Genomic DNA, 27,779 nt, shown 5'->3' on the forward strand with positions numbered 1-27,779 from the left:
CAGGAGCAAGGCCTTGCATGCAACAAGGGCAGGTGTCTGCTAACGCGGGGCTTACAGTAACCTGGGCAGTTTTGTCCTGAGGGCACGGTGTCTGGGCCTCCCCAGGGGCAACTTTCCAGAGCGGTGCCAGCCCTTAGAGAGACGGGCCTCCGCATCACCCCCGTTTTACAGATGAGCAAACTGAGGGCAGAGCACCCTGGCCTGGTCTGGCCGGTCATTCATGCAGTCAACACATATTTATTGAGCATCGACTCTGTGCCAGGCCCTCGGTGGGCAAGGGGGCCTCAGAGACGAATCACACGCAGACCCCGCGCGCTTGAGGCGCTCACAGCCTGGCAGGGTGACCGGTCACTTCGAAGGGCACTCACGAAACAGTGGTCAGTGTGGTGTTAGAGGTAGCACAGGTGACCAAGGAAGCACAGAGGAGGGGCCCCTGGCCCGGCCGGGGGTGGCAGGGAGGGCTTCCTGGAGGAGGTGACACCTGAGGAGGGCTTTAGGGAGTAAGCAGGAGTTAGGGGGTCTGGCAGAGGGAGTGGCCTGTGCAGAGGTGGGGGGGGGGCGATGGCACATCTGGGAGGCAGCTGGGAGTTAGGCAAGGGCGGGTCCAGGAAGGGCAGTGGACTAGCAGCGGACAGGGAGCTCTGAGGGGCGGGAAGCAGGAGGTGGCTGGCAGAAGGCCCTCTGGGAGCCGGCGCGGAGGCCCCCGAGGAAGAGGACAGGCAGCAGGGTGGGCGGCAGTGGGTTGCAGAGGAGGGTGGGTGCGGCCCCTGCCCAAGGAGTCCGATTCTACCCCAGGCGCCCTCAGCAGGGCGGGGGCGGGGGCGCGGGCTGCCAGCCCCGGGGCTGCAGGGTGCAGAGCACGGGGTCCAGTGGCTTGAGCGTGGCCTGTTCCTGCAGCCCGAACCGCTGCCCGGGCACCAGCCGGAACTCCAGCCTCTGCAGCAGCTTGGCCATCACCACCTTCACCTCCATCTGCGCATGCGGGGTGGGGAGAGCGGGAGTCGGTGAGCACTGGGTCCCCAGCCCCCCCGCCGGGGCAGCCCGGGGCAGGGCTCCGACCGTGTCCTGGCCCAGATCAAGTCCCTCCTAGCCCTGCAGTCCCTCCGCAGCCCGCCTCCTACCTGAGCAAACTGCTGCCCGATGCAGGAGCGCGGGCCCAGCGAGAAGGGGAAGTAGGTGAACCTCGGCCTGTGGGGAGAGAGGCGTAGGAGACGGGGCCCTTGATGGGCGGACTGGGGTTTACAGTCGCTGCCTCTGCTGCTCTCGGCTCGGCGTTTTCTCCCGCATCCTCCTCTGAGCCTTCCGAAGGAGCTGTCGTTACCCCCGCTTCACAGATGGGGGAACTGAGGCTCAGAGAGGCAGAGCAACCCGCCCGAGGCCCCATGTCACTTATCATTGGGCCGGTCACACGTCCGGCTCTGGGCAGCCTGGGTCTGGACTCAGGGGCCTGTCCCTGGAGCCCGGCCCCAGCACTGCTTCAGCACTTTCGCCTGTTCACCGCCACGCCGCCTCCAGAGGGAGCCGGCGGTGTGCCCATTTCTCAGATAGGAACATCAAGGCCGAGGGAGGTGCAGTCACTTGCCCAAGGGCCTCCCAGCATAAGGGGCTGGTTATAAGCATGGGCTTTAGAACCAGTCTGAGCGGGGCTCACATCCCAGCTCTGCCCCTTATGGGCTGTCCACCCTCGGGCTAACCTCTCTGAGCTGGGATCTCCTCCCTCTAAAAGGGGGCACGATGGGGTCACGGCTCCCTCCCAGGGATCTGGGGGGCTACATGGGCTCGTGGGCAAGGGCGGCTCAGACCAGAGGCCCCGGGGGCCGTCCTTGTGCCACCAGGCCTCCCTCATGGACAGCTCAAGGGGACACTTACTTGGGTGCTTTGGGCCCGAAGCGGTCTGGGTTGAAGGTCAGCGGGTCCTCAAAGTATGTGTCCATCCGGCCCATGACGTAGGTGCTGAACTGCCGGGCAGAGGACGCGCTGGTCTCTGGTTCCAAGAATCAGTCCCCTCGCACCTCCCCCCCCCTGCTGCGGCCACCCGATGGGGTGATTTGGAGCAGAGTAGCCCCCCAAACCCCCACTCCTGCTCTACTCCACCCATCCATCGCTCCACGCACACACCCATCTCCCCACCCTCCCGTCTGGGCCGCTGTGGGATCCCACTGGCCCCTGGGAAGGCTCTAAGGGGGAGAAAGGGGGCGGCCAACGTGCCCCGACCACCAGCTGGTGTGCTGCATCGTCCCAGGCCCGCCCCGCCCTGTGGGAGCGTGACTCTGACCCCTATTTTACAGACGAGGAAACTGAGGCTCAGAGAGGTTCACGACCAATTGATGCGTTTCTCTCACATCGATACTTCTGGCTGTCTTTCCCTCTCTCTCCCACTCTCTCTAAAAAGCACGGGAAAGACATCCTCGGGTGAGGACAATAAATAACCACATGAACTTAGAAGGCGATGTCAGGGCGTGTGCCGAGCTCAGGGCAGGGAAGGGTTTCTTTCTTACACAAGATGAATCGCCTCTCTGCGCCTCAGCGCCCTCAGCTGAAAATGGGGCACCCCGTCCAGAACCCTCCCCTGTGATCTAAACGGGACAGAGTGAAGGGGAGAGAACGACCTCACGGGGTTACGGTGAGACCCGGATGAGAACACACGGGGCAGCCAGTGAAGAGAACGGGGCCACAGACACCCCCACCCCCACCTCAGAGGGGCGCCCACATCAGCCACCCTGGGGCAGGCAGGCAGGCAGGCAGGGCCCCCACGCACCAGGAGCGGGGTGTTGCCGGGGACTCGGACCCCGTCAATCAAGGTGTCCTCCTCCAGCAGGCGAAAGGTGCCCCACGCGGGCGGGTACAGCCTCAGCGACTCTTTGAGGACCTGCAGAGCCACACGCGGAGGACGTGAGAGGAATGGGGAGACCCCGGGGGACGCGGCCCAGCCCCATCTCTGCTCCCACTCCCGGCACTGACTGTGGCCCCGAGTCCAGGACTGGGTCCCGGACCCCTGCAGAGTGAACTTCACCTTTGTGTTCAACCCTCACTCGACCGAAGGAGAAACTGAGGCCCAGAAGGAGAAGGGGGTTTGGCGAAGCCACAGCAGCAGAGCCCGGACCGGGAGCCACATCCCCCTCTGCACTGGGGGCCCTCCATCCTGAGTCCCCACCGCTCAGGCGAGGCCCCTGCTGCGCTCTGTCTCCCCGGGGAGGGGTGCTGGGCCTGCTCCCCAGCAGGGAGCTCGGGCCGGTGGATCTCTGGCCACGTCGGGAGGTGCAAACACCGCTCCACGCAGGGTGCGCTGTTTCCGACCTTGGCTGCATCCTGGAGTGTTACCTGCGGAGCCTGCCCAGCAGCTGCCCGGGCCGCCCGGCGACTGCGGTGTCCTTGGCCCAGGGCAGCCGGGCGTGGGGCTTTGTTAGTCTCCCAGGGGCTCCCATGAGCAGTGAGGTCAGAGGACCCCCATTCTAATGGGTTAGGGTGGCTGCAGGCCTAAACCCACCAGTCCCCCGCATCTGCCCCGGAGTGCCTGCCCCCCCTCCACACACACACACAGACACACACACACTCACACACACACACACTCACACACACACTCACACACACACACTCACACACACACACACACACATACACACACACACATACACACACACACACACACACACACACACACACACACACACACACCTGGGACAGATACTGCAGCCTCCCCAGGTCCTCGTAGTCCAGGTGCCGCTTGGAGCCGATGACCTCGTCCACCTCGGCCTGCAGCCTGTGGGGTCAAAGACAAGTTCCTCTCCAAGGACAGACTTTTAAAAGGGGGGATGGAAGGAAGCCTGCAGAGTGGGGTTGGGGTGCCCCGCCTGTGAATACTGCCCGCCCCCCCCCCCCCCTCGAGCTGCCAGGTCCAAACCAAGGAGCCCAAGCAATGGGAGCGTGTCCCAGGCTCTTTACAACTTTCACCCTCCGTGTCGCCGCTGGGAACCGGCTGCAAGAAATCAACGCACCCAGAGCGAGGGCTTTGCTCACAGGCACCCCTCAGCCCAGATGCGCGGTGCGGGGGCCTGGCAGAGGGAGCCTGGGGATGCCCCCGTTAGGATAACGTGAGGCGCTGCGCGTGGGTATGGGCCCCCTCACACCCGCTGGGAGGGCTGTTAGCGAGGACAGAGGAGAACAAGGTGGCGGATGTGCAGAAGCCGGGACCCTGGCGCTGCGGATGGGAAGGTCCGTGGGGCAGGTGGAAAACGGTGGGGCAGTTCCTCAAAAATTCACATGGAATGAGCACCTGACCCCGCCATCCCACCTCCGGTGTGCGCCCCGGGGGACTGAAGGTACAGATAGATCTCTGTACACTCATGTTTGTAGCAGCGTTATTCACAGCAGCCAAAGGCGGAGGCAACCTCATGCCCACGGGTGCCTCCCCAAGAATGGCCCGGCCGCACAGGGGAAGAGGACCCGGCCGTAAGGACGGACGTCCTGACACCTGCTCCCACGTGGACGGGCCTCGAGGACATGATCTTGCGTGAAACAGCAGGTCACAAGGGACAGACAGCGCATGGCCCCCTTCCATGCAGCACCTGGAGAACTCGGGTGCTAGGCAGAAGGTAGAATGGGGGTCACCAGAGCTTGGGAAGAGGGGGTGGGAGTTACTGGGTGATGGGGACAGAGTTTCCGTTTGGGAAGATGGGAAGGTTCTGGGGATGACGGGGGGCGATGGGTATGTGGCAATGTGAATCCACTTGATGCTCCTGAGCTGCACAGTTAAAAGAGTTAAAATGGTCAGTTTTATGTTATATATGTGTACCTTACCAGGACATTTCTAAAAAGTGGATTTGAGAAGAGGTTACAATCACATGAGGTGATGTTGTGGCAAAATACATGGTGAAATTCAGTAGTTAACCATGAACTGCCTCTGGGAGGGTGGGGCCACCATGGACAGATTTATTATTATTACTAGAGGCCCGGTACACAAAAATTCATGCACTCGGGGTTGGGGGGGGGTTCCCTCAGCCCAGCCTGCACCCTCTCGCAGTCCAGGAGCCCTTGGGGGATGTCCACCTGCCAGCTTAGGCCTGCTTCCTGGGGGATCAAGCCTAAGCTGGCAGTCAGACATCCCTCTGGCAGCCCGGGAGCCCTCAGGGGATGTCCACATGCCAGCTTAGGCCTGCTCCCCGGGGGATCAGGCTTAAGCTGGCAGTCAGACCTCACTCTGGCAGCCTGGGAGCCCTTGGGGGATGTCCACCTGCCAGCTTAGGCCCGCTCCCCGGGGGATCAGGCTTAAGCTGGCAGTCAGACATCCCTCTGGCAGCCTGGGAGCCCTCGGGGGATGTCCGACTGGCGGCTTATTCACAGTCAGACACCCTTAGTACTGCCAAGGAGGCGGGAGAGCCTCCTACCACCACTGCTGCGCTCACAGCCATCAGCCCAGCTTGTGGCTGAGTGGAGCTCCCCCTGTGGGAGCACATTGACCACCAGGGGGCAGCTCCTGGGTCACTCCCGGTCTTTCCACTGTTATGGTCAATTTGCATATCACCCTTTTATTATATAGGATTATTATTATTACGAGAGGCCCACATGCCAGGCCAAGGGACCCCAACAATGCACAAATCTGTGCACCGGGCCTCTAGTATGCATATAAGGTCTTTGGTTAATCTCTTCCTGCCCTTCCCCCTCCCCCTTTCCTCTGAGATTTATCAGTCTGTTCCATGTTTCCCTGCCTGTGGTTTCTGCTCTTGCGTTGAGCATCTGCCCCCCTGGTGGTCAGTGTATGTCATAGCTACTGGTTGAATGGTCGGCCGGTCGGCTGGTTGCTTAGGCTTTTATATATATAGATGATTAATGTTGTTGTTTTAACTTTTCTGCTCTTTTCCAAATTTTTTTATAAAGACCATATTATTATGACATTCTTTTAGAAACCTAATAAATGATTTCAAGTTCTCAAGAAGCCATTCCCACTGCCCTTTTATGCCATGATTACCACTAACCATAGGCCTCTCTCCACTGCCCCAGCGCCCTTTTGGCCACGCTATGTGGGTGACGGCATGCTCACTGACATTGCCTGGCATTTTTAGAGCACTCTCACATTTGGCTCAGTCTTTGGGGGAACCTGTTTGTATTTAAGGAAGCCAATGGCCCACTCAGATGCCATCTGCACAGGCATCTCCCCTTTGTCCTGCCAGCTGAAGATGGGCGCCCCCTCGGCACTTTACTTAAAATTCTGTGCAGGCCTCAGAGGCAGTCCCTGGCCAGGCACTAAGTACCTGTGGGGAGGGAAAGAGCCACGGTCCCTGGAGTCTTGGGGCTTCCAGTTCCATGACTGAAAAAGCTTGAAGCAAACAGTCCCAGGAGAAAACGCATTTGTGAGCTGGGAGGAGGCTAGTGGCTATTTAGGGGACTGAGAAGTATGTGAAGGAGAAGCGGAGGAGGAGGAGGAGGAGGAGGAGGAGGAGGAGGAGGAGGAGGAGGAGGAGAAGGAGGGGGAAAAGGAGGGGAGGAAGAGGGGGAGGAGGAGGAGGAGAAAAAGAAGGAGAGGAGGAGAGAGGTGGAGAGAGGAGGATGAGGAAGAGGAAGAGGAGGAGGAGGAGAAGGGAGGAGGAGGAGGAGGAGGAGGAGGAGGAGAAGGAGGAGGGGAGGAGGTGGAGGAGGAGGAGGAGGAGAAGGAGGAGGAGGGGAAAGAGTTGTTGTTTTCTAGGAGAAAAGCAGGGAGAAGAGCTTCCCGAGGCAGGAACAGCATGTGCAAAGGCCCTGGGGTGAAGAGAAGCAGGACACAATGCCGAGGGCTCAGCCAAGGGCGGTGAGAGCAGGTGGCCCTTGAGGAATAAGACATTGGACAAACCCCTTCAGGCCCTGGCCCCCTCTGCGTACCTTGCCAAGATCTCGGGCTGGCGTGACAGCTCCATCACCGTGAATGCCAAGTGATTGGCGGACGTCTCGTGACCTGCAGGAAAGGAGGAGAGTGGCAGCTCCACGCGGGATCACAGAGTGCCTGCTGTCCGGCTTCGGAGACCCCAAGCCCCTGGTGGCAGTTCGGGCCCTCACTTCTGCTCCCTGGGGTTGAGCTGGGCATACGGATATAAAGGGACGCCTGCCCACCTCCACATCACCCGATGCCAGCCAGTGTGGTCAAATAAATGGCATCTGCCCCAGGCATCCGGTTTTCACACGCTGAAAACCCCTTCCTCCAACCATCCCTGGGCCTGGCCGGGCCTGGGGGGATGTCCATCCCCATTTTGCAGAAGAGAAAGCTGAGGCTGAGACAAATGTCTCTCTGAGGTCACAGAGCACGCCTCGTCGATCGAATCACACCGACAAACGTGCAACTTCAACTGTGAGACGTGCGGGCCGAGGAGCTCTGGGCACCATGGGGAGCTCCCGGGGGCCGGCTGCGTCTGGGCAATCACGGAGGGCTTCCCCGGGGAAGAAGCACCTGAGGGGTCCTCAGGAGTGAGGAGGAGTTTTCTAGGTGAAGGTCGATGCTCAAGAAATATCTGATGAGCAATGAATGAGGTTGCCCGCCCCCCGCCCCCCATCCTCAATTCTGAGTGAGGCGGGAACCTGAATTCACACGGCCAAGCTCTCCTGAGCCCAAGAAGATGCCACCAAGAGGGCCTCCTGGAGCCCCCTAGGCATAGAGAGGCTTCGCTCCCCTCCGCCCAGCCCCCCAATTCCACAGCCTAACTCTGCTCAGCCCGCCAGGAAAACCTCCCCGAGTCCAGATTCCAGGGACCCATCATTCCCATCGCTCCTGCAGCTCGGACCCTGGGTCGCCACGCAACTACGAACCGGCAATGAAGAAGGTGACGAAGTTGTCCAGCAGAACCTCGTCGTCCTGGGCGCCCTCTTCGGCTGGAAGACACGCGGGGGCTCAGGGTCTGGCACACGCACATCCCTTTCCCCAGACCCAAGGGACAGGCACCTAGTCAGGAGGTGCCCGGCCGCCCGGCCGGCCGCCCGCCCGCCCTCGCCGAGGGCTCCCACCTTTGAGGATCTGCGTGAGGATGTCCGCAGGCACGTCCTCGCCCCGCTTCAGGGCCTCCCGGCGGCGCTGCACCCAGTCCCTGCCAACCTGGCGCAGGAAGCGCACGCTCTCCCGGATCTCACGCAGCTGCTTCCACTTCCCGGGCATGAACTAAACAGGAGGCCCAGCTCAGGACGGGCCAGATCACCCCCACCGCCCCACCCCCTCCCCCGCTCCCAAAGCACCATGCATCCAGGGCAGCACCGGCCAGCTGGGAGGTGGGGAGAACATGAGGGCATTTTAGAGAAGATAAAGGAGCCAGGGAGACCGGCTAGGCCCAAGCATCCACCGGCTTCCCCTTTCCGCACCAAACCCCTAGAAACGACGGGAGAGATGCCTGAGAGCACTCGGGGAGCCCTGGAAAGGTGAGGGGCCCCTGAAGGATGGAGGCGGTTAGCATGGCCGTCAGGGGGGGAACCACAGCCAGAGGGCAGCGAGCGGGAATCGGCAGCCGGAAAAACGGGGTGGCATCAGAGGACTGCAAACTCAGAGGCCACGTCTCGGGGAACGGGAGGGGGCCCTGGGCATCGGTCTGAGAATCAACTCAAGCTCCACCTTCTCCCTTCGCCCTCCTTCCAGCCTGGAACCAGGGGGTGATAGCGGGAGCTGCAGCAGCCAGCTTAGGACAATGAGGGGGGGTGGGGCGGTGCTGGGGACAGTAGAACAATAAGAAAATCCAGCCCGAGCCAGTGTGGCTCAGTGGGTAGAGCTGCGGACTGTAGGGTCCTGGGTCCAATTCCAGTCAAGGGCACATGCCTGGATTGCAGGCTCCATCCCCGGTTGGGGGCGTGCAAGTGGGCAGCCGATTAATGATTCTCATCATTGATGTTTCTCTCTCCCTCTCCCTCTCCCTGACTCTCTGAAATCAATATAAATATATTTAAAAAGAAAATCCAGGAACATCTGACAGTGTGGAGCCATCCTAGCCATCCTAGAGTGCCTGTTTCAGGGGTCATTGTACAGGAGAAAGGGTCACTGCTAATTTACATAATCCACTTCCATTTTGAGCCTCCACTTTAGGCAACGTGTGCAAATCCTAACCGAGTCAGGAGTCGCCTCGCATACACAAACCGGAACTCAGAACTCATTCTGGAAGAAATCACTGGAGGAGGCGCCCCAGCGGACGAGGACGACACAAACGCGGGGGGCTGGCCGCTGGAGGGGCGCGGGGGCCGTACCTTGGCCAGAGTGTTGCGCGATGCAGTGATGCCCTCCAGGATCAGCTTCACCTTCCCGGACAGAGGCCTTTGCGCGCCCAGCAGCATGCCAGTCTCCATCCCAAAGGCCGCCTGGGGAGACAGCAGGACGGGCTCAGACCTCGGGGACGGGAGGACCGAAGACCCGGGGCAGAGCCGGGCACCGTTCGGCTGGAGACCCGGACCCTGGGCCAAGGACGGACCTGCACCGTGTCAGAGACTCCTTACAAGGAGCCATAATCCCAACCCCGCTGAATGTGGTGAGAATCATGGCGCACAGAGTCACCACTGAACAAACCTCCAACTCCCTCCTTGGCAGGATGCATTGCCCCTGACACAGCCTTCTGCGGGTGTCCACTCTGCTCCCAGCTCCCCAGGGGGTGGTTGAATGACAAGGATGCTTCACTCACTGTTCCTGCACTCCAGCTGCCTGGCCTGCCTCCGCCTGGGTTTGGGGCTATCTGGGCGTCTGCCGGGGTAAACAGCCAAGCCGCTACCCCACGGGGAGCTGAGGGGCAGGTGGGCTTCGGGCTGGGAGGACGGCAGACCTCAGAGCCGGTCCTGCTTCTGCCCCCGACCAGCCTCGGCCAGTGCCCACACCTCTCGGTGCCCATTCTAGAGAACGAGCTAGTAGCTCCGGTCTCACGCCGGGTTGTTTTGAATAGTTAAGTGTGGGGAACGGGCTGTAAGCTGACACGGTCCTTGCACCTGTAGGGGCTAGCAAGGCTGGCACCTACCCGCACAGACTTCCCAGGCCTGTTTGGGTGGCAACTCATCAGTATAACGAGAGCAGCCCCTGCCTACAGAGCTTTCCCAGGGTTTGTTCATATGACTGCTATCAGTAGGACAAGAGCTACTTTCATGGCTTACCAAGAAATATGTATCCAGCTAGTGAGATTTATTGTCACAAGAAACCTGTCCTTCAACGTATCCCTCCAGTAGTGATTTTAGAGAAACAAAGAATGTTTTCCTTGTGATTCCCTGCTTAGTGTCTTATGTATAAAAAGCACTGTATTACTAATAAAAGTTGCCAGAGCTTCTCGAGAGCTGTGGACCTCCCGAATCCCGCTGTCCTGTCTTTCTTTCTCTTCTCAAATCCCACCTCCCTACCTCAGCCCGGTTCAACCTGTCAGGCTGGCCCTGACAGTTAAGGAGATATCATTGCTGACATCTACACGTAAGGAACTGTTTGACATTGAAATTGGGTCTCAAAAGAACTGTTGGCCCAGAAAGAAACTCACTACAGACTGATTCATTTGCCTCTCAGCATAACCACTATGGCTGGTCTCATTTTCGGTTCTTACAAGTGTATTTTTGTATCACATGATCTCACGCATCTAGGGGAAATAATGAGCAACATAAACTGATGAACAAAAACAGACCCGGAGACAGGGAAGCATCGATCAGACTCTTAAACCTCAGAGGGAAGGTAGGGGAGGGTGGGGGAAAGGGGGAGAGATCAACCAAAGGACTTGTGTGCATACATATGAGCCTAACCAGTGGGCATGGACAACAGGGGGGTGGAGGCATCCGTGGGGAGGGGTTTGGGGTGGGAATGGGGGGGGATGAGAACAATTATGTGATACCATAATCAATAAATTAAAATAAATAAATAAATAAATGAATAAATAAATAAAATTTTAAAAATGTAAAGCTTCAAAAAAAAAAAAAAGGGGGAGATACAAAGCACTCGGCCCAGAGAAGGGGCCCCAGGCATGGAGGAGCAGCAGGGAGAGGCGGAAAGCAAGGAAGGGGAAGAGGGAGGGAAGGGGAGCCCTCTGCCCCGGGGTGGAGGTGGGGGGTAGGGGGCCATCCACCCCTCACCTTGGCCAGGATGTCCATGGTGGTGCAGGTCAGCATCTCCTGCATGGACACCGGGGTCTGCCCATCCGCCTTGGCCTCCAGAATCTCCACCAGCTGCTCCGCTTTCTCGTTGAATGTTTCCATCAAGCTGACCAAGGAGCTGGGGAAACAGCACGCGCATCAGCGGCCACGGGGACCGGCCCAGGGCTTCGGCGGGAGGCCAGCGTGCAGGGCGGAAGTGGGGGCCCCTCCCAGCCTCCTGGCCTCCCTGTGAGGCACAGCTCCCGGGCTTGGGTTCCAGTAACCAAACAAGCCCTGGGGTTTCACATTCCCCTCCACTCAGATGCCGCTGTCCCTTTGCCTAGTCCACAGGGTCCCACGGGTCCGCGTTCTGCCGTGGGCCCCTCCACTCCGACCTCAGGGTGATGTGACAGTGTAGAAACTCCACAGGGAAGAAAGGGAGGAAAGGCGTCTGGGGTCTCCAGAATCCATGAGCTTCCCCACCAGCCTCTCCACTGGCACGGCCCTGCCCTGCCCTGCCCCCCATCTGCGGCCTGGCTTCCCCATCCCATTCCCTGCCCCTGAGCAATCACAGTGCCAGACCTACACGGACGTGAGTCCGCAGAGCCAGGGATCCCAACACACAGTGCCCCCTGCCCCGGGACAGCCAGCCGGCGCATCTGGCAGGCCTCGAGCTTAGAAAGACGTATGGAAGGATGCACTCCAAACTCACAAAAATGGCAGCCCCCAAAGGGGGGAGGGGGAGACTGCCCCTTGGCACATCACACATTCCTGATTTTTCACTAACAGAAAATGCTGCGTTTGAAATGAAAAGCGCTTTTTAATGTTAACAATCTGGGTAGATATAGGGGTGTTCTTTCTCCTATTCTTATTCTTAAAACGTATCTAGAAATGTGAAGTTTCCAAATACGAAGATTTTTTAAAACATAAAAAAGAAAAAAATGGGAGAAGAGAAAAAGGATCCATTTTTTTTAATTACGAAAGAAAATCGTTCTTTGCCGCCCATCCACCAGCCCTGCTCTGGCTTCCCTGCTCCGGCACAGGCCCAGCATCCTCCTGCTGCCGCTGGCCGGCCCCGCCCCACGCTGGCTGCACGTCTTACCCGCTGTAGCCCAGGCCAGACAGAAAGCACCATTCTGATGGGGTCCCTTACCTAAAACACGTGGAAGCACCCTGTCGCTCTTAAGAGGGAGGCACAAATCCTCACCTGGACCAGGAGGCAGCCTCTGTCCCCTGCCCACTTCCACCTGTAGCACTGCCTTCCTGTGACAACGGCCTTTTAGCTCCTCCAAAGCACAATGCTCCTCCCCACCTCAGGGCCTTTGCACATGCTGTCCTTTCCGCCTGGAGCTCTCCTCCCTGGCACCTTCCATCCCCAAGCCCGTTCCCACCTATGCCTGTCCACTCTCCAGATGGACACCCAGGATAGCATGTCCCATGTCCTCGTTTTGATAACTAGATGGTAGTCATGTGAGAGAAAGTCCTTGTTCTTAGGAAATACACACAGAAATATTTAAGGGAAGGGGTCACACTGTCCCCCACTTACTCTCAAATGGCTTAAAAATATGCACTCTATTAAATAACGTGAATAATGCATACACACAGAGAGAGAACCGTATGCATGCTTCTGTTTACACACAGAGAAGGAACGATAAACAGGTGTGATTTGAATAAAGGCAAAAAGTGAATCTGGGTAAAAGTCACACGGGAGTTCCTTAGACGATCGTGGCAGCTTGCCTGCAAATTTGAAGTTATATCGAAGTAAATGATTAACCTTCCTCAAAACGTCAAACACAGGCTGGCCATGTGGCCCTGCAGCCTCACTCCTAGGGGTTTACCCCAGAAAAACGGAAACGAACGTCCACACAAAAACTTGCACTAAAACACGAATGCTCGCGCAGCATGATTCACAAAAGCCAAAAAGCGGAAACAGCCCAGGTGTCCGTCCGCTGATGAGGGGGGAGGAGCCAGCGTGGTCCACTGAGGCAAGGGACCGGCCCTTGGCAATAAAAAGGGATGCGTTCCCGGTGCATCGTGCGGCCTGCATGGACCGCACGATGCTGCGTGAAAGAAGCCAGACACAAAGACCGCACGTGTGTGAGTCCTTTTATAGGAAGAGTCCAGACTATGAAAATCCAGAGACAGAGAGCAGGTGAGTGCTTGCCAGGAGCTGTGGGCACAGAGGGGAAATGGGGGTGACTGCTTGGGGGCCTGGGTGACGAAAATGTTCTAAACTTGACGACGGTGATGGCCGTACAAGTTTTGAATATACTAAAAACCATTCAGTTGCACCCTGTAAATGGGTGGATTATATGGTATGTGAATTGTATCTGAAGGTGAGTTACTTAAAAAAATAAAATGTTACCCAAAAACGAAAATTATAATAAAACTAGAGGCCCAGTGCATGATTAAATTGTGCACGTGTAGGGTCCCCTAGGCCTAACCTGCCATCCAGGCCATATCCACTGCCCCACAAAGCCTAGCACGCTCTGCGGACACTGCTAGCAGCCTGCTCCCTGCTTTTGATGGCAGGGGGTCCGCTGGTGCCGGAGCGGACACACAGCTCCCCGCTTTCGATCGTGGGGGAGCTGGCTGTCTGTCCGCTGGTGCCTGAGCGGACAGACAGCCAGCTCCCCCGCTTTTGCTCCCCGCTTTTGATGGTCTGCAGCAGGACGTGGGCTTGCTGCCCCAGAGGCCCCTTCTGTGCCGCAGCACAGCCATGGCGCAGACGCTGGCCCAATTGGCCACCCTGGCCACCCCGAGTCCCGCCCCCTGCGCCTCCTGCTGGCCCAATCGTGGGCGTAGCGGAGTGATGGTAATTTACATATTACCCTTTTATTATGTAGGATAAAAAGCCCAGATGAGAGTGATGAGGCCTGCGCTGGGGGAGCTCCTGGCAGACAGGGACCCCCACACGTCTAGACGTCCTTGTCACAACCCTGATATCTGCAAACCAACAGGGACCTCTCTCCGCCTCACGCCCCACTGGCCGGCCTCCTCCCTCCGTCCCTTCTGCCTGGATGAGCCCCTCCCCCTCCCCCTGCCCAGCAGCCCAGCAGCCCAGCAGCCCAGCAGCCCAGCACCGCCCAGCACCGCCCAGCACCGCCCTGCCCAGCCAGCACCCACGCTGCCCGGCGGGCCGCGCTCACCTGCGGCTGAAGGCCAGGTCCATGACTCTCCGCTGCTTGTGCCAGCGCTCGTAGTCACACTCGGACACCAGGCCTTGGCCAAACAGCCTGTGGGGCACAGACACTGGTGAGAGAAGCAGGCTGGGGGTTGGGGCTGACGGCCAGGAGGCCAGGGGGTCACCTTTGGGGCGACGACAATGTTGTGGGAGGGGACAGCGCTGACGGTTGCACCACGCTGTGAATGCACCAAATGCACTGAACTGTGCCTGCAATGTGGTGAACAGGGTGGATTTTATGTAGGTGAATGGAACCACCCGAAACATAAGTAAACACAGAAGAAACGAGGTGATCACGTGCCCCTACCTCAGCGACCCCCACACTCCCACCTGCCATGGGAGGGGAGAGAGGAAAAGGGAGGTGCCCATGGCGAGCGGTGGCCACCGGGCCTGGGGCACGTGCTCTGTGCCTGGCAGCCGGGAGCGCGGCCCCTAACGCCACCCCAAGGCTCTGGAGCCCATGAGTCCTCCACTCCCAGCCAGAGACCTCTCCCAGGCCCTCCCGCACGCCTTACCTCTCACCAAACACCGTCTGGATGGCGTGGTACATCTTGGAGTCCTTGTTGTACTTGGTGGACATCAGGAATTTCTAAACATCCAAAAAAAAACAACATCAGCGCGGGCACCCGAGAGAGGACCTCGGCAGTTTCGATTCTTGTGACACACACCCCGCCCCCCCGCCCCCAGATAACCACCAGGAGCCGAGCCTGCTACGGCGTGAGCGCTTCACACACAGGGCCTCACCTGATCCTCTGGAGCAAGAGCATCCCGTTCAGGGATGAGGAAAACGGGGCACAGAGGGGTGAAGCAGTTGTCCTGTGGCCACACAGCTGGAGAGCAATGTTGGGGGTTTCCTCACTTCAATACCCATACCTTGCCACCTTCCAAAGTGGCAAGAACCAAGAAGGACATGGCTGCTCTGAGCCCAGAGAGCCTGGAGGGAGAGTGCTTGGGACATAGGAGAGACACTCGGCACAGACGCAGGATTGTGGCTGCCAACCCAGCCCTGGCAATCACAGCAGGCTTCCTGGAGGAGGCTCAGCTTCCTCACCAAGAGCTGCTGGTGCAATAGTAACATTAGCTAACAGCTCTTTTTAAACAATTCTTTATTGTTTAAAGTATTATGTATGAATCCCTTTTCCCCCATACCTCTCCCCGCTCATTCCCACGCCCACCCCAACACATGCCCTCACCCACCCCTACTGACTATGTCCATGGGTTATGCTTATATACATGCATACAAGTCCTTTGGTTGATCTCTCACCCTCCACTCCACTCCCCCCGCCCCCCCCCCCCCCGCCCACCACCTTCCCCCTGAGGTTGGATGGGCTGTTCGATGCTTCTACGTCTCTGGATCTATTTTAGTCCATCGGTTTATGGTGATCATTATATCCCACATATCAGTGAGATCATGTGACATTTCTCTTTCTCTGACTGGCTTATTTCGCTTAGCATAATGCTCTCCAGTTCCATCCATGCCGTTGCAAATGGTAAGAGCTCCTTCTTTTTCACAAGGGCAATGTAGCGCAGGGGTTAACAGCTCAGAGTCACGGGGCCTGAATTTGAATATGGGCTCAACATCCTCACTCCTGCTTTGGCTAACACCCCTATGACCCTGGGCAAGTCCTTCACCTCCTTGGGCCCTCAGTTTCCTCATCTTACAAGATGGGGGAAAAGAGAGCGCCTGCCTGGCAGGGCTGCTTGAAGAATAAATTGGTTCCACATGACAGGGATGAGCATGGTGCCCGGCACCCAGCAGGCGCTCTGTAAATGCCAGGTGCGCCTCGGCACCTGGAGATCATTCAATGCCCAGTCAACCCTAAGGCGTGGGTGGTACTGCTATGCTCATTTACATCGAGATGAAGAAACCTGGGGTTTAAAACTGGCCCGAGATCACACACACACGGTAAATAGCCACAGGCTTTGGATCTGGACGATTGGCTGCGGGGGAGGGGAGAGATGACCTTGGTCCAGGCAGGGGAAGCAGAGTCACTGGTGCATCCGCAGAGGGCAGGGAGTGGGGGGGCTGGAGGGGCCCGCCCTGGGGACGCTGAGCTTTATTCTGGGAGGCGACATTTCTGCTGCACATCGCCCAGGGGGTGCTGGTTTCTGTGAGATTTGCTCCCGGGGAAAAGTGAATATCACACAGATCTGGTAAACATTAAAAGGATAATAAGCAGCCCTAGCCGGTTTGGCTCAGCGGATAGAGCGTCAGCCCTCGGACTGAAGGGTCCGGGGTTTGATTCCAGTCAAGGGCACGTACCTTGGTTCCAGGTGCCCAGCCCTGGTCGGGGTGCATGCAGGAGGCAACCAATCAATGTGTCTTTCTCACATTGCTATTTCTCTCTGTCTCTCTCTCTCCCCCTTCCACTCTCTCTAAAAATCAATGGAAAAAATATCCTCCGGTGAGAATGAACAACAACAAAAAAGGTACATAAATACTGTGGACAGCTTTATACCAAGAGTTTCAACAATTTAAAAGAAATAGACAAATTCCTTGAAAGACACCAGACTAAGAAAAAAATAGAAAAATCTGGATGGTCATATAGCAATGAAAGAAATTGAATGTATAATTAAGACAAAATAACACTTCTCTAAAAAAAAAAACAAAATGCCAGGCCCAATGGCTTCACCAGTGGATTCTATGAAACATTAAAGGAAGAAATAACACCACTCTTACCCAAGCTCCTTCAGAAAAAGTGTGGAAAGAGAACATTTCCTAACTTATCTTATGAGGCCGATTAAACTGATACCAAAACCAGACAAAGATCGTGTAAGAAAAGAATCAAGATAGAAACAAACATTCTTAATGAAAGATGAGCAAACTGTATCCATGTACCCGGGAGCAAATTGTATCATGACCAGGAAGTGAGGGTTGGTTTAACATTTGACTGTTTACCAACGTATTTCATCATATTAATATATATCTTTCAACTTCTTTTCTCATTGAGCACCATGAAGGTTTTTGTGGATGGCTTCTGGTAGTATGCTTTTAAACATCTTAAACTATGTCAGTATTTAAAATTAAACTTTTTAAAATAAAGTTACTTTTGCCCAGCCAGCGTGGCTCAGTGGTTGAGCATCAACCTATGAACCAGGAGGTCATGGTTCAATTCCCGGTCAGGGCACATGTCTGGGTTGTGGGCTTGATCTACAGTGTGGGGCGTGCAGGAGGCAGCCGATCAAAGATTCTCTCTCTCCCTCTCCCTTCCTCTCTGAAATCCATAAAAATATATTTTTAAAAGTTATTTTTATCATCTTGTTAGAGGCACTATAATAGTTCAGCTTGTCTCCTGATCTGAACCCTAAGCTGTTTTCATCCCTCTTTGTGTCACCCTCCATGCAGAGAATCACCCCACACATCACCTGCGTGAATAACAGCACCATCATTTATTGAGCAATTGCTGTGGGCCAGGCGTGGACCAGATAACTCCTATACATCATGGCAGTCCCATTCTCACAACCCCTGTAAGAGAGGCGGCGTCCCTGTGTCGTAGACAAGGAGACTGAGGCCCAGAGCGAGACAGTAACTGGTCCAGGTCCCACAGCCATTTGGTGGCAGAGCCCAGGTTTGAGCCCAGTTCTGCTAACTCCCAAGCAGAGGACCTGATGGCCCCTCTTTACAAATACCTGCAGAGCAGACACCATCCTGCACACATTACAGACCTCTCAATGCCCCCGAGTCCATTTCCTCATCTCTAAAATGGGGACTAATAAGAGTTCCTACCCCTTGACAGTGGTCAGCAAACTCATTAGTCAACAGAGCCAAATATCAACAGTACAACGATTGAAATTTCTTTTGAGAGCCAAATTTTTTAAACTTAAACTTCTTCTAACGCCACTTCTTCAAAATAGACTCGCCCAGGCCGTGGTATCTTGTGGAAGAGCCACACTCAAGGGGCCAAAGAGCCGCATGTGGCTCGCGAGCCACAGTTTGCCGACCACGGCCCTATGAGATCTAATCTCTCTATATAAAAAGCCAGCAACCAGAACGCCGGAACGACCGGTCCAGTCACTGTGATGCCCACTGCCGCCAGGGAACCAGCCTGATCAGGGGGCGGGGCTGGCCGGCCAACCTCCTGCAGCCCCTCCCCCGGCTGGCCCTGCCCCCGCTGGGCCCCCACCACCCCAGTCGGCCAGTGGCCCCTCCCCCCAGCCAGCCCAGCCCTGATTGGGCCCTGATTGGGGCTGGGCTGGCCGGACCCCACCTGTGCACGAATTTGTGCACTGGGCCTCTAGTGGGGTAATAATTGGGATTACGTAGAAAAGCACACGGCCCACAGGCAAACACGGTTAAGTATCCTTTGACCCTTATTTGTTAAATAAATCGATCAATATTTAATTTGCATCACAGCCCTGAGAGAGAGAGAGAGGTCAGTTATATTCTCACCTCACCCACGCAGGCACTGAGGCTGAGAGGTGGACTAACCAAACGTGTGTGCACCAAATGGGTCCCACAGCGAAGTCCCCTCGCTGCCCACGCCCAACAGCCCCGCCCTTAGGAGCCCACCACGCGGTGGGGGGTTAGGAAGAAGCCATTGCCTTTGGGTCCTCGGGAAACCAGCCCCCATATGTGTGACTCTGGAACATTTCTCCCATAGTCCCCAGCGCCAAGCTTCACACACCCAGCCACGGGCAGGGGAGGTCCCTCCCCACGGAAACCGCTCTGTTTCCTACCTTGACCGACTCCGGGCTCGTGACGATGACCGAGGTTTTGTGGAAGACGTTGACCCGCACGACAGGCCCATACTTCTTAGCCCTGGAAACCAAAGTGACCCAGAGGAGGCTGTCAACTACCGGAGACGTGAATATCACCCGCCCAGGCCCAGCAGGAGGAACAGGGTGTCCCCTCCCAGGAGGGGGCTCACCGTGGGCTTGGGGCCCAGGCTCTGTCCTGGGGCTGACTCACTACTGAGTCACAGCTCCCAGTGGGTCTCAGTTTCCACATCCATGAAACGGGGTTGCTACACTCCTCCTTTGCCCCAAAGGTTGTACTGGGAATCAAGCATATCAGGTCTCTGAAAATGCTTTGAAAAGTATAAAGCACCACCCCAAACAATGACTCTTATCCAGTCATGCCCCGCACCCAGGTTATAGATGAGGAAACTGAGGCTCAAAGAAATTCCGATGGCTGGTTTAAGGTCATGGGGTTGGCTTTCCAACCAGCCTGGTGTGCCTCTCCACTCAGGGAGGACCTGCTGGCGGTGGGAGTGACCTGGGCAGGGGAGCAGGGAGTGTGTGTGCTGGACTGGGCTGGCCCTATGGGACCTGGACTGGAATAAGGGCAGTGAATGACAAGGTAGGACCCACCAGTCCAAAAACACATCTTGGAGCACGCGGCCGCAAGCCTCATCCTTTTTCCAAAAGTAGGGCAGGTGTCCTAGGAGGAAACTAGAAGAAATGAGAAACATTATGATCCCTGGAAGTCACCACTGAAGAGTGCTCCCTTACCCACAGGGCCCTGGGAGGTCGGCGTTGTTAGACCCACTTCATGGATGGGAGGACTGAGGCATGGGGAGCTACGGCACTAGCTTGGAGTCCCCAGGCAGGATGCAGACCTGAGTCTGACCGACTCCAGAGGCCTCCTTGGAGAGGTGATGGAGAGAAATAAAACCGTCTCCCTGGTGCAGGTCAGGGGCGGGCGCTCAGTGACACTGTGTGGAATTACCTTGAGACATGCATCGAGCACTTCCCGTACGTTGGGTGCTATGCTAAGCCTCTCCCCGTCTGACCGCCCCGCACCACCTGGAGGCAGGGCAGCGGAGGCTGGACAGGGGAGGCCACCTGCCCACGGCTGTGTGGCTGGCACCAGGGCTCCCCAGCGTCCTTACCACCAGGGGATGGACGGGTCACACTAAGCCTGCATGGTGATCACCCGATCCCAGGCAAGCCTGCACGGTGATCACCCAATCCCAGGCAAGCCTTTTGGTGTCACCTGGAGGCCCGTTCCGAGGGACGCGTGACCTCCTGTCTCCTCTAGGACCCTTCTCCAGTCAAGCTCACTTCCTACAGCATCCAGACAGCAAAGCTGCAGTTGGATTTTCTGGGTTAGGGAACTCCTCCCGGGGGAAGACAGGAGACACGCAAATATGGACGTAAATAGGAATTCAGAAAGCGATGGGAGAAAAATCCGAGTGGGGGGTAAGGAGAGCTGGGGCTGGATGCGGGGTGGCCATTTTACACAGGCAGGTGGGGGACCGCCCCTCTAGGAAGGCGTCACGCGAGCTGTAAGAAGTAAGGGACTAAGCCGAGCAGGTATCTGGGGGAAGAGCATTTGAGGCAGAGGAATGGCAGGTGCAAAGGTCCTGAGGTGGAAGTGTGCTTGGTATGTCCAAGGAAGGCAGTGTGGCCAGAGCAGGGTGCATAAGGGAACCAAGATCCAGGGTGGGGTCACCAAGGCGGGGCGGCTATGGACGGCCTTGTGGGCTACTGTCCACACTTTGGCTTTGCCCTCAGTGAGGGCTTTTGAGCAAAGCACAGGCGGGACCTGGGTGTTAAATGCATGGTGCTGAGAGTGAAGGGGCGAGGAGGGCTCCGGGGTGGAGGCAGGGCCCCGGGAAAGGGCTGTAAGAGGTGAAGGCTCAGACCGGTGGAGGTGAGAAGTAACCCGATTCTGAGCGAAAGTGAAGCCAGGAGCCCGACCACGTGGGTGTGCTGAGTGGCAGGCGTCAGGGGAGACCCTGGGCCGCTGGGAGGAGGTGGAGCCGCATTCACGGAGGGGAGCAGCAGCCCCTCATGGCCCCCTGCCGTGGGGTGCAGGGGTGCAGGCTTCCGAAGGCCAAGCCCCCTGCCTCTGGGGCCCTGCCTGCAGGAGGGGCAGGCGGAAGCTCCAGCTCGACACCCCCCAGAGCAGCCTCCGCCCACCGGGGGCCCTGCCCCTCCACCTCGGGGCAGCGCTGCGGTCCCAGGTTCCCAGGGGGTTGCCCTCGCTTTCACCCAGAGCCCCAAGGACAGGCAGCAAGGGGACAGCCCGCCAGGGAGGCTGAGCAGGAGGCACAGGAGAGCCAGAGCGAAGGGCCGGGTCCTTTGAAGGGAGGCTTCAAGCAGGAGGGAGGCATCCGTCTGCCCCGGGCTGTGGAGGGGCCCGGCCCGCTAGGACCGTGGAGGAGCCCCATGGAGGTCACTGGGACCTTGACCAAAGCAGGTGGGGTGGAGAGGTGGGGCCAGAGCCGCTGGGTGGTGGGTTCGAGAGAGAACAGGAGGGACCAACGGGGGCCCGAAGACAGAGGCTGCTCGGCAGGCTGCAGTGGGGGTGCAGGGACGGGGCGGCTGCAGGAGGGAATGCGAGTGGGAAGGACGGGGCTGGTTTTGAACAGCGTATTATATAAAAACGGGAAGGATGCAGAGGAGAAGGAGGCTGGTGGCGCAGGGGAGGGGCAGTGGGGGCCGAGTTGCTGAGCAGCGAGGGCAGCGGGCCTTGGCCAGGGGCCCCGGGGCCCAGCGGGAAGGGGAGGGCGAGCGGCCCGCTGTGGGCAAAGGGGTGGCGGTGGCGGCGGAGGCCTGAAAAGAAGTTCTCTCGCTGATCCATTTGCTCCGGGAAGTGGGAGGCAAGAAGAAAGGCTGGGGTGCGGGTGGAGGGGCGGAGGGGCGTGCGGGGACTGCAGAGCGGCAGGGAGGCTGGAGGCAGGCAGCAGGCGCCCGCCCGGGAGGAAGGGAGGGGGGCTGAGCCCCACCCGAAGTGAGGACTTGAACGTATCCCGCTCCACCTGCAGACAGGTGGACCGGGGACACCACGCACCGCTGGCTGTCTTTCCAGAATTATCTCATATCCACGGTCACGCCCCAAAGCTGCTCCTTCTCAGGAAAGCGTTCTGTTTTGAGCGAGAACAGCCTGTAATTGCTCACGCTCCCAGGCTACTCTGAGATCCTGCGCCCTAACTACGGGGGTCCATGCCCCAGGGGAGGAAGGCGAGTGACGCCTTGAGAAGGTCAGGGGCACAGAGTGGCCACGTCCACTGCCAGGCAAGAAAGGGAACTAAAGCCCGTTCCCTCCAGCTCCTGCAGGGGGCGCTGGGGAGGCAAAGGCAGGGCCGGAAGAAGATGGGTTAGAGATGAGTAGGTAAGGGACCAGGATGAGGGTAGAACACTGGGACGGGGCGGGGCAGCAGAAACCCACCGGGCATGCCCTGTGGTGGACTGGAGGTGGCAGGGCAGCCCAGGAGAGAGGGGAGGGCAAAACCCCCCTCCTGGCTGGTCCCCAGGGCATGCAGCTCCCTAAAACACTGCGGCGTGCCCAGCGGGGAACCAAAGTTTCCTGGGGGCAGAGAAGCGGTGGACAGTCACTGGAGCAGAGGTCATCCGGGGAGCCCCCTGTGCGAGCACCCAGAGGGAGGCAGGATGGGCCGCCTTCTAGGAGAGGGTGAGGGGCTGTGGTGGTGCCTGTGCTGGAAGGATGGGGGGGGGGGAGGTGAGTGCTCAGCTGGGCACCAAAGTCCAGCAGTGGGTCTCCACCATCACTAGGAAGCACCCGGCCCCTGGTTGAACAGCCCCGCCCCCCAGCAACTGGGCAGGTAGGAGTGGGAGGAGAGAACCAACATCGCCCGGGAGTCAAAATTGAAGAACTTACGGCAAAAGAAATAAAACATGGGGAGAGCGAGACTTTTCATTGTCAAGTTCACGCCCCCCCCCCCACGCTAACAGGAGAGTGGGGGCTGAAATCAAGAAGCTCAACGTGTTTGCCTGGGACCTGAACACTGAGCCTGAGTTTCCAGCCACCGCGTGGATTGGTGTGCAGTAGGAGGGGCACTCAGGGAGGGCAACCTGGAGGAGAGGGCATCTTGGCGACTCCTGCAGAACAAGGAGGATAAAGGGTTGGCGTGCAGGAGCCCAGCAGCTGCCTCTTTGCAGGGTAGAGCCGTCCTTGCCTGCCAGCTGGCCAGACTCGGAGGCATCGAGGGGCAATTGCCACCCCTGGAGGCTCTTGCCAACCACGGGATTGCCAGTCACGGGCTAGGGATCCCGGCTTTGGATGCCAAAGCACCTGATTTGTGCTAGAAGAGGTTTCAGAACTTTCCCTTAGTGCGGTTTTATATTTGATCACCAACCAGCGTTTAATCCAAAATCTCTTCCCTGTGCCCTATGCGGCTCACCTCCTTAGAACACAGAGCCCACCCATAATTACATCCGGCCTCCTCCCACTCTCTGCCCACCCCCCACCACACACAACTGTAAGATTTGGGGGGAGAACTCAGATCTGAAAAGGAAAGAAATGGGGACACACGCTACTCCACGGTGACCCTTGAAAACATGCTAAGTGCGAGAAGCCAGACCCCGAAGGCCACGTCGCGTGCGATCCCATTTACGTGCAATGTCCAGAACAAGCAAACCTGTAAAGACAGAAAGCAGAGGAGTGGTTGCCTAGCGCCGGGGGTCGGGATGAGATGAGGGACAGCTCATTGGTGTGGGGTTTCTTTTGGGGCCGATGAAACACTAGTGCTGAGGGTACAGTTTAGAAGGGCAAATGATATGGCATGCAGAATTTTATTTTTTAAATGCAATGACGGGGGTGGGAGCGGGGCGGGGGGGGGGGGATGTGGGGAGAGGAGCAGAGAAAGGCTTGACTTAAGAGACTGACAGGGTCTGCAATGCTGGAAGCACTTGGGTTCCAGAGAAAGCCAACCATAATGAGATCGATCAGAACAAATGATTTGAAAACTTGCCAGGTGATCGTGCCCCTAACAGAACTCTCAGGGGATCTCCACCAGCCACCTGGAATCAGTTGTTTATCAAGTGCCTACTATGCGAATACCAGACACTGCTGTGCTAGGTGTGGGGTACCACAGCAGCGAACAAGACAGACGGACACTTAACAAGAGGTTGCACAAATACTTAATTACCCAATTGCCATTAGGTTCACTTAGCGTGTATAAAATGAATAGAATATAGTTAAGCATGGAAGCAGGTAAGGCCTCCCTGAGGAGTTAGTATTGAAGTCAAGTCTGGAGAGCTGGGAAGAAACATGGAATGAAAGACAGAGCTGCTACAAAAGGGGGAAAGGGTCAGGAAGACCCCAGGGTGGGAGAGGGCGCCTGTGAGGACAGAGCCAGCAGGAAGACACACCAGCCACAGAGATCTTCCCAAACCCACCAAACAGGAATTCAGGCTTCTAACACCAGGATCTGGCTTGTTCCGGAAGTGGGTGCCTTCCAGAATGTTCAGGTCCTGAGGTTTTAAAAAGTGTGTCTAATACTGTTGTTTATTCATTCGTTCAACAAATATTTATTGAGGATCCTCGATGTGCCCGGTGCTGGGGATACACAAGCAACACGGCATCCCTGCCCTCCCGGGCTCACATTCTAAAGGGGAAGACAGTCAACAGGTGAGCAGTCAACAGGTGACCAGAAGGTAACTTCACGGGGAATGGCCCCATCAGGAGCCTGGGGCTAGTGGACTTGAAACAGAGCGGATGGGGAACTAGCAAGAAGGGATCCGCTGGGGAATGGGGGTGCGGGCTGCCTGGGGCAGCAGTGAGTAGCAAGGGGGAGGAGGACCTCACAGGCAGGTTCTGACAGCTCAGCAGGGGCCTTGCTGGCCAGGGACCCGGCTTCATTTAGAATGAGACTTAGTTCTAAGCGACGGGAAGCCTTTGGAGCAGAGAATTGACACGTGATTTAAGCTTCAGAAAGGTAAGCTTCTTGTGGGGGGAGGGGAGTTGGGAGGATGGGGGGGGGGGAGGGGGCGGCCAAGGATGGAATGAAGTACCAAGGAGAAGACGAACAGGATATACCAGGACAGAAATACAAAAGCGAATGTGACCAAAGTAACAGCGTGTTCCAATCCTGGTTGAGTGACCCCGGCCAAGTCACCAAAGTTAAGAGCGCTCACTTGAGAGCCCGGCTGATCTGGGTTGCAATCTAGGCTTAAGCTCATCGATGGTGTGACCTTGGGCAGGTGACTTTGCCTCCGCGCGCCTCAGTCTCCTCGTCTGAACGATGGGGTAACAACAGTGCCTACCTAACAGGGCTGTCGCTGCCATCGCGTTCGTGGGGCCCAGCCGAGCGCGGTGGTCGCCAAGCAGCTGCGGCGACTGTGAGTAATTCGTTACTAAGAATAGTTAGCGCCCCTCTCCCCGCCGCAGTATCCAAGCCGCCGCCGCCGCGCGCTACGGCGAGGCTGACCCTTGGCCTCGACTCCGATTCAGGCTTGGATGCGGTCCCCCGACCCCCTATTCGAGCGCCCCTTCCAGGCCCCCGCCCCCACCTCCCGCTCACCTGGGCCGCGGCGGCCCGGGGATGTGCTCGTAGCGGCTGCGAGCGCGGTGCACGAAGGTGCAGCAGAGGCCGAAGGCGACCAGGACGGCGCTGCCGAGCAGCAGCAGCAGCCCAGGGCTCATGGCTCCCGGGCAGGCCAGGCCAGGGTCAAGGCCGGGCACGGAGGGGGCGGGAGGCCGCGAGCCGACTCAGCTGTCAGCGCCGAGCGCCGCCTCGGCCCCAGGCCCGGCGCGACCTAGCACCGCCCCCACCGCTCGGCTCCGCCCCCGCCGGCTCCGACCCCGCCCAGGGCGCTAGGTCCCCACCAACCACTTCTCCGATTCCAGCTCCACTCTCGGGGCCCGCCCCCGTTCCGCCCCGCCCCTCCTTAAGCTCCGCCCCAGCCTCAATAAAAGCCCAGTCTAGGCCCCGCCCATAACATGTGGTCTTCGCCAATCACAACTCCGCTTCTGGCTCAGACCGCAGGCCCCGCCCCTCCCCGCCTCTCCAGGCTCCGCCCTCAGCCCTCAAGCGTCTACTCCAAGAGAAGCTCCGCCCAGAACGCGTTGTCCCTGGCAACCTGGTTCCTCGGAGCTTGCTGTCTGGAGGGGCTCTAACTCCTGCTGGCTGGTTCAGCTTTCTTTGGCGCCTCCAAATAGCATTTCTCCGCGTGCGCGGTCCTAGGTCCCTTCATTTTTCCCTAAAACCTTCCTGGAAACCCAGCCCAGTCTCCAAATTTCTGCATTACACCAACTGTTCCCAACCCTCTCCCTGGAAATCCCAGCCCCCAATGCTGGTTTCCCCCGCCCGGCCTGTCCACGTCGAGCGCCCTTGGTCTCCCAGCCGGGCTCATGGGACAAGTGACCAGCACCCCGGGGACACAGGGAGGCCTGTGTCTGCTAATGAAGAGCGCACGAGGCTGCTCTCCAGGAATCTCGGGCGCTTCTGGAACCTCCCAGGTCCAAGGAAGCCGCGTCGGAGGCGTTGACACCGGTCCCAAGGAGCTGGAGTCGGAGTGGCTGAAAATCTGGGTATGGAAGGTCGGTGTGCCCAAAGGGTATTCTTGAACCATAATGACCAAGACTTCCCTCCCTTTTATAACCTGCTTCTCCGTATCCATATGGCCGGATAGGACAGACGAGGCCAGCTCTGAGCTTGTTAGCTCCCAATTCTACACTCAGGGGCCCCCCGAATGAAAGCAGTGGATGGGGAGGGCCAGGTGTGCCCACTCCTAGTCCAAATAAAGATCCTCCGGGTTGGTGAGGGGGCGCCCAAAGACAAATGCTGCTGGATTTTTGAGGAGAGGACATGTCCCCTGCCCACTCGTGGACCAGTCCAGGGGAGGTTTGGGGACTGGAAAACAGAAAAGTACAGCCAAGGACAGTCCCCATTAGGAACATGACGGTCAGGGGTGTAGGGGCTGCGGGGTGACAGACAGCGCCAAGCTTTAGATCTGGGCCCAGCTCATAAGAGACAGGATTTCTGCCCCGGGGTCGACAGCCAGGGCATCCTTCCTGGAGAGGGAACAGGAACGACCTCCCCGAAGGGCCAGCAGATGGCGCGCCCCCGTGTGGCGGTGAGCAGCAACCGCAGGCGCATACAGGAGACTTCTGGCTGCCCAGGCTGCGGGGCGAGGGAGGCGGAGAGGTCACAGCCCTTTCTGGGCTGCGAAAGCTCCAGGGGTTGGAGGCAGTTTGAAGGGAGGACCCCCAACAATTGTTCTTTGAGGGCAAGGAGGACAGGGCCAGGTCCTCAACTGTTGAGGTCCCATATGAGGCAGGCATGAAGCAGCCTCAGGGTGCAAGTGGGAGTGGGAGCCTATACAGCAAGAACTAATGAGATGAGTGGGTGTTTCTTAATATTCTCTGCTGCATAGGTCAACACCAGTAACTTCTGGGTCAATGTGACCGTGGCTCAACCTGGCATCTCTGTCAACAGAGCGCTCCTGTCCCTGCTGGGGCGAGTTAACAGTGCCCCTCCCCCTAGCCGCCTCATCCTCATCCTCATCCTCATCCTCATCCTCATCCTCATCCTCATCCTCATCCTCAGCGCTCCTGTGATTCGGTGGGGAATAATGAGCCGGCTGGCAGCACAGGGAGCTACTAGCAGAGGGCGCCGCTGGGAAGCACGTGGCCAATCACCTGCGCCCCCCCCCCGCCCCCCCTCCTCTAGAGCGGTGGGGAACCTCTCTGGCCCTCCTGGAAATCATTCGGTCACATGTGACTATCAAGCACTTGAAGCATAAGTAGCCCAAACTGAGATGGGCTGTGTGTGTAAAATACACAACGGATCCCATCAATTTAATACAAAAGGAATGCAAATCTCATTGATATGTTTATATTGATTACCTGTTAAAATAATTTCTGAATATGTTGGGTGAA

At 57.8% G+C, this 27,779-nt stretch overlaps 1 protein-coding gene across 1 annotated transcript; it reads right to left on the reverse strand.

The window, feature by feature from the left end:
• Positions 1–242: 242 nt before the first annotated feature.
• Positions 243–25,639, reverse strand: CYP46A1 (cytochrome P450 family 46 subfamily A member 1). The gene is made up of 15 exons (XM_079769820.1): positions 25,420–25,639; positions 19,520–19,600; positions 18,887–18,968; positions 14,725–14,798; positions 14,175–14,261; positions 11,026–11,164; positions 9,184–9,294; positions 7,966–8,116; positions 7,771–7,833; positions 6,853–6,925; positions 3,676–3,760; positions 2,759–2,869; positions 1,870–1,958; positions 1,122–1,188; positions 243–972 (listed from the first exon to the last, which is right to left on the reverse strand). The coding sequence occupies exons 1-15, from the start codon at positions 25,539–25,541 to the stop codon at positions 802–804; spliced, it is 1,506 nt and encodes a 501-aa protein (XP_079625946.1). The 5' UTR covers positions 25,542–25,639; the 3' UTR covers positions 243–801.
• Between the last annotated feature and the right edge of the window lie 2,140 nt (positions 25,640–27,779).

Source organism: Cnephaeus nilssonii (genome assembly GCF_951640355.1).
Source record: "Cnephaeus nilssonii genome assembly, chromosome: 4".
NCBI classification, from domain to species: domain Eukaryota; kingdom Metazoa; phylum Chordata; class Mammalia; order Chiroptera; family Vespertilionidae; genus Cnephaeus; species Cnephaeus nilssonii.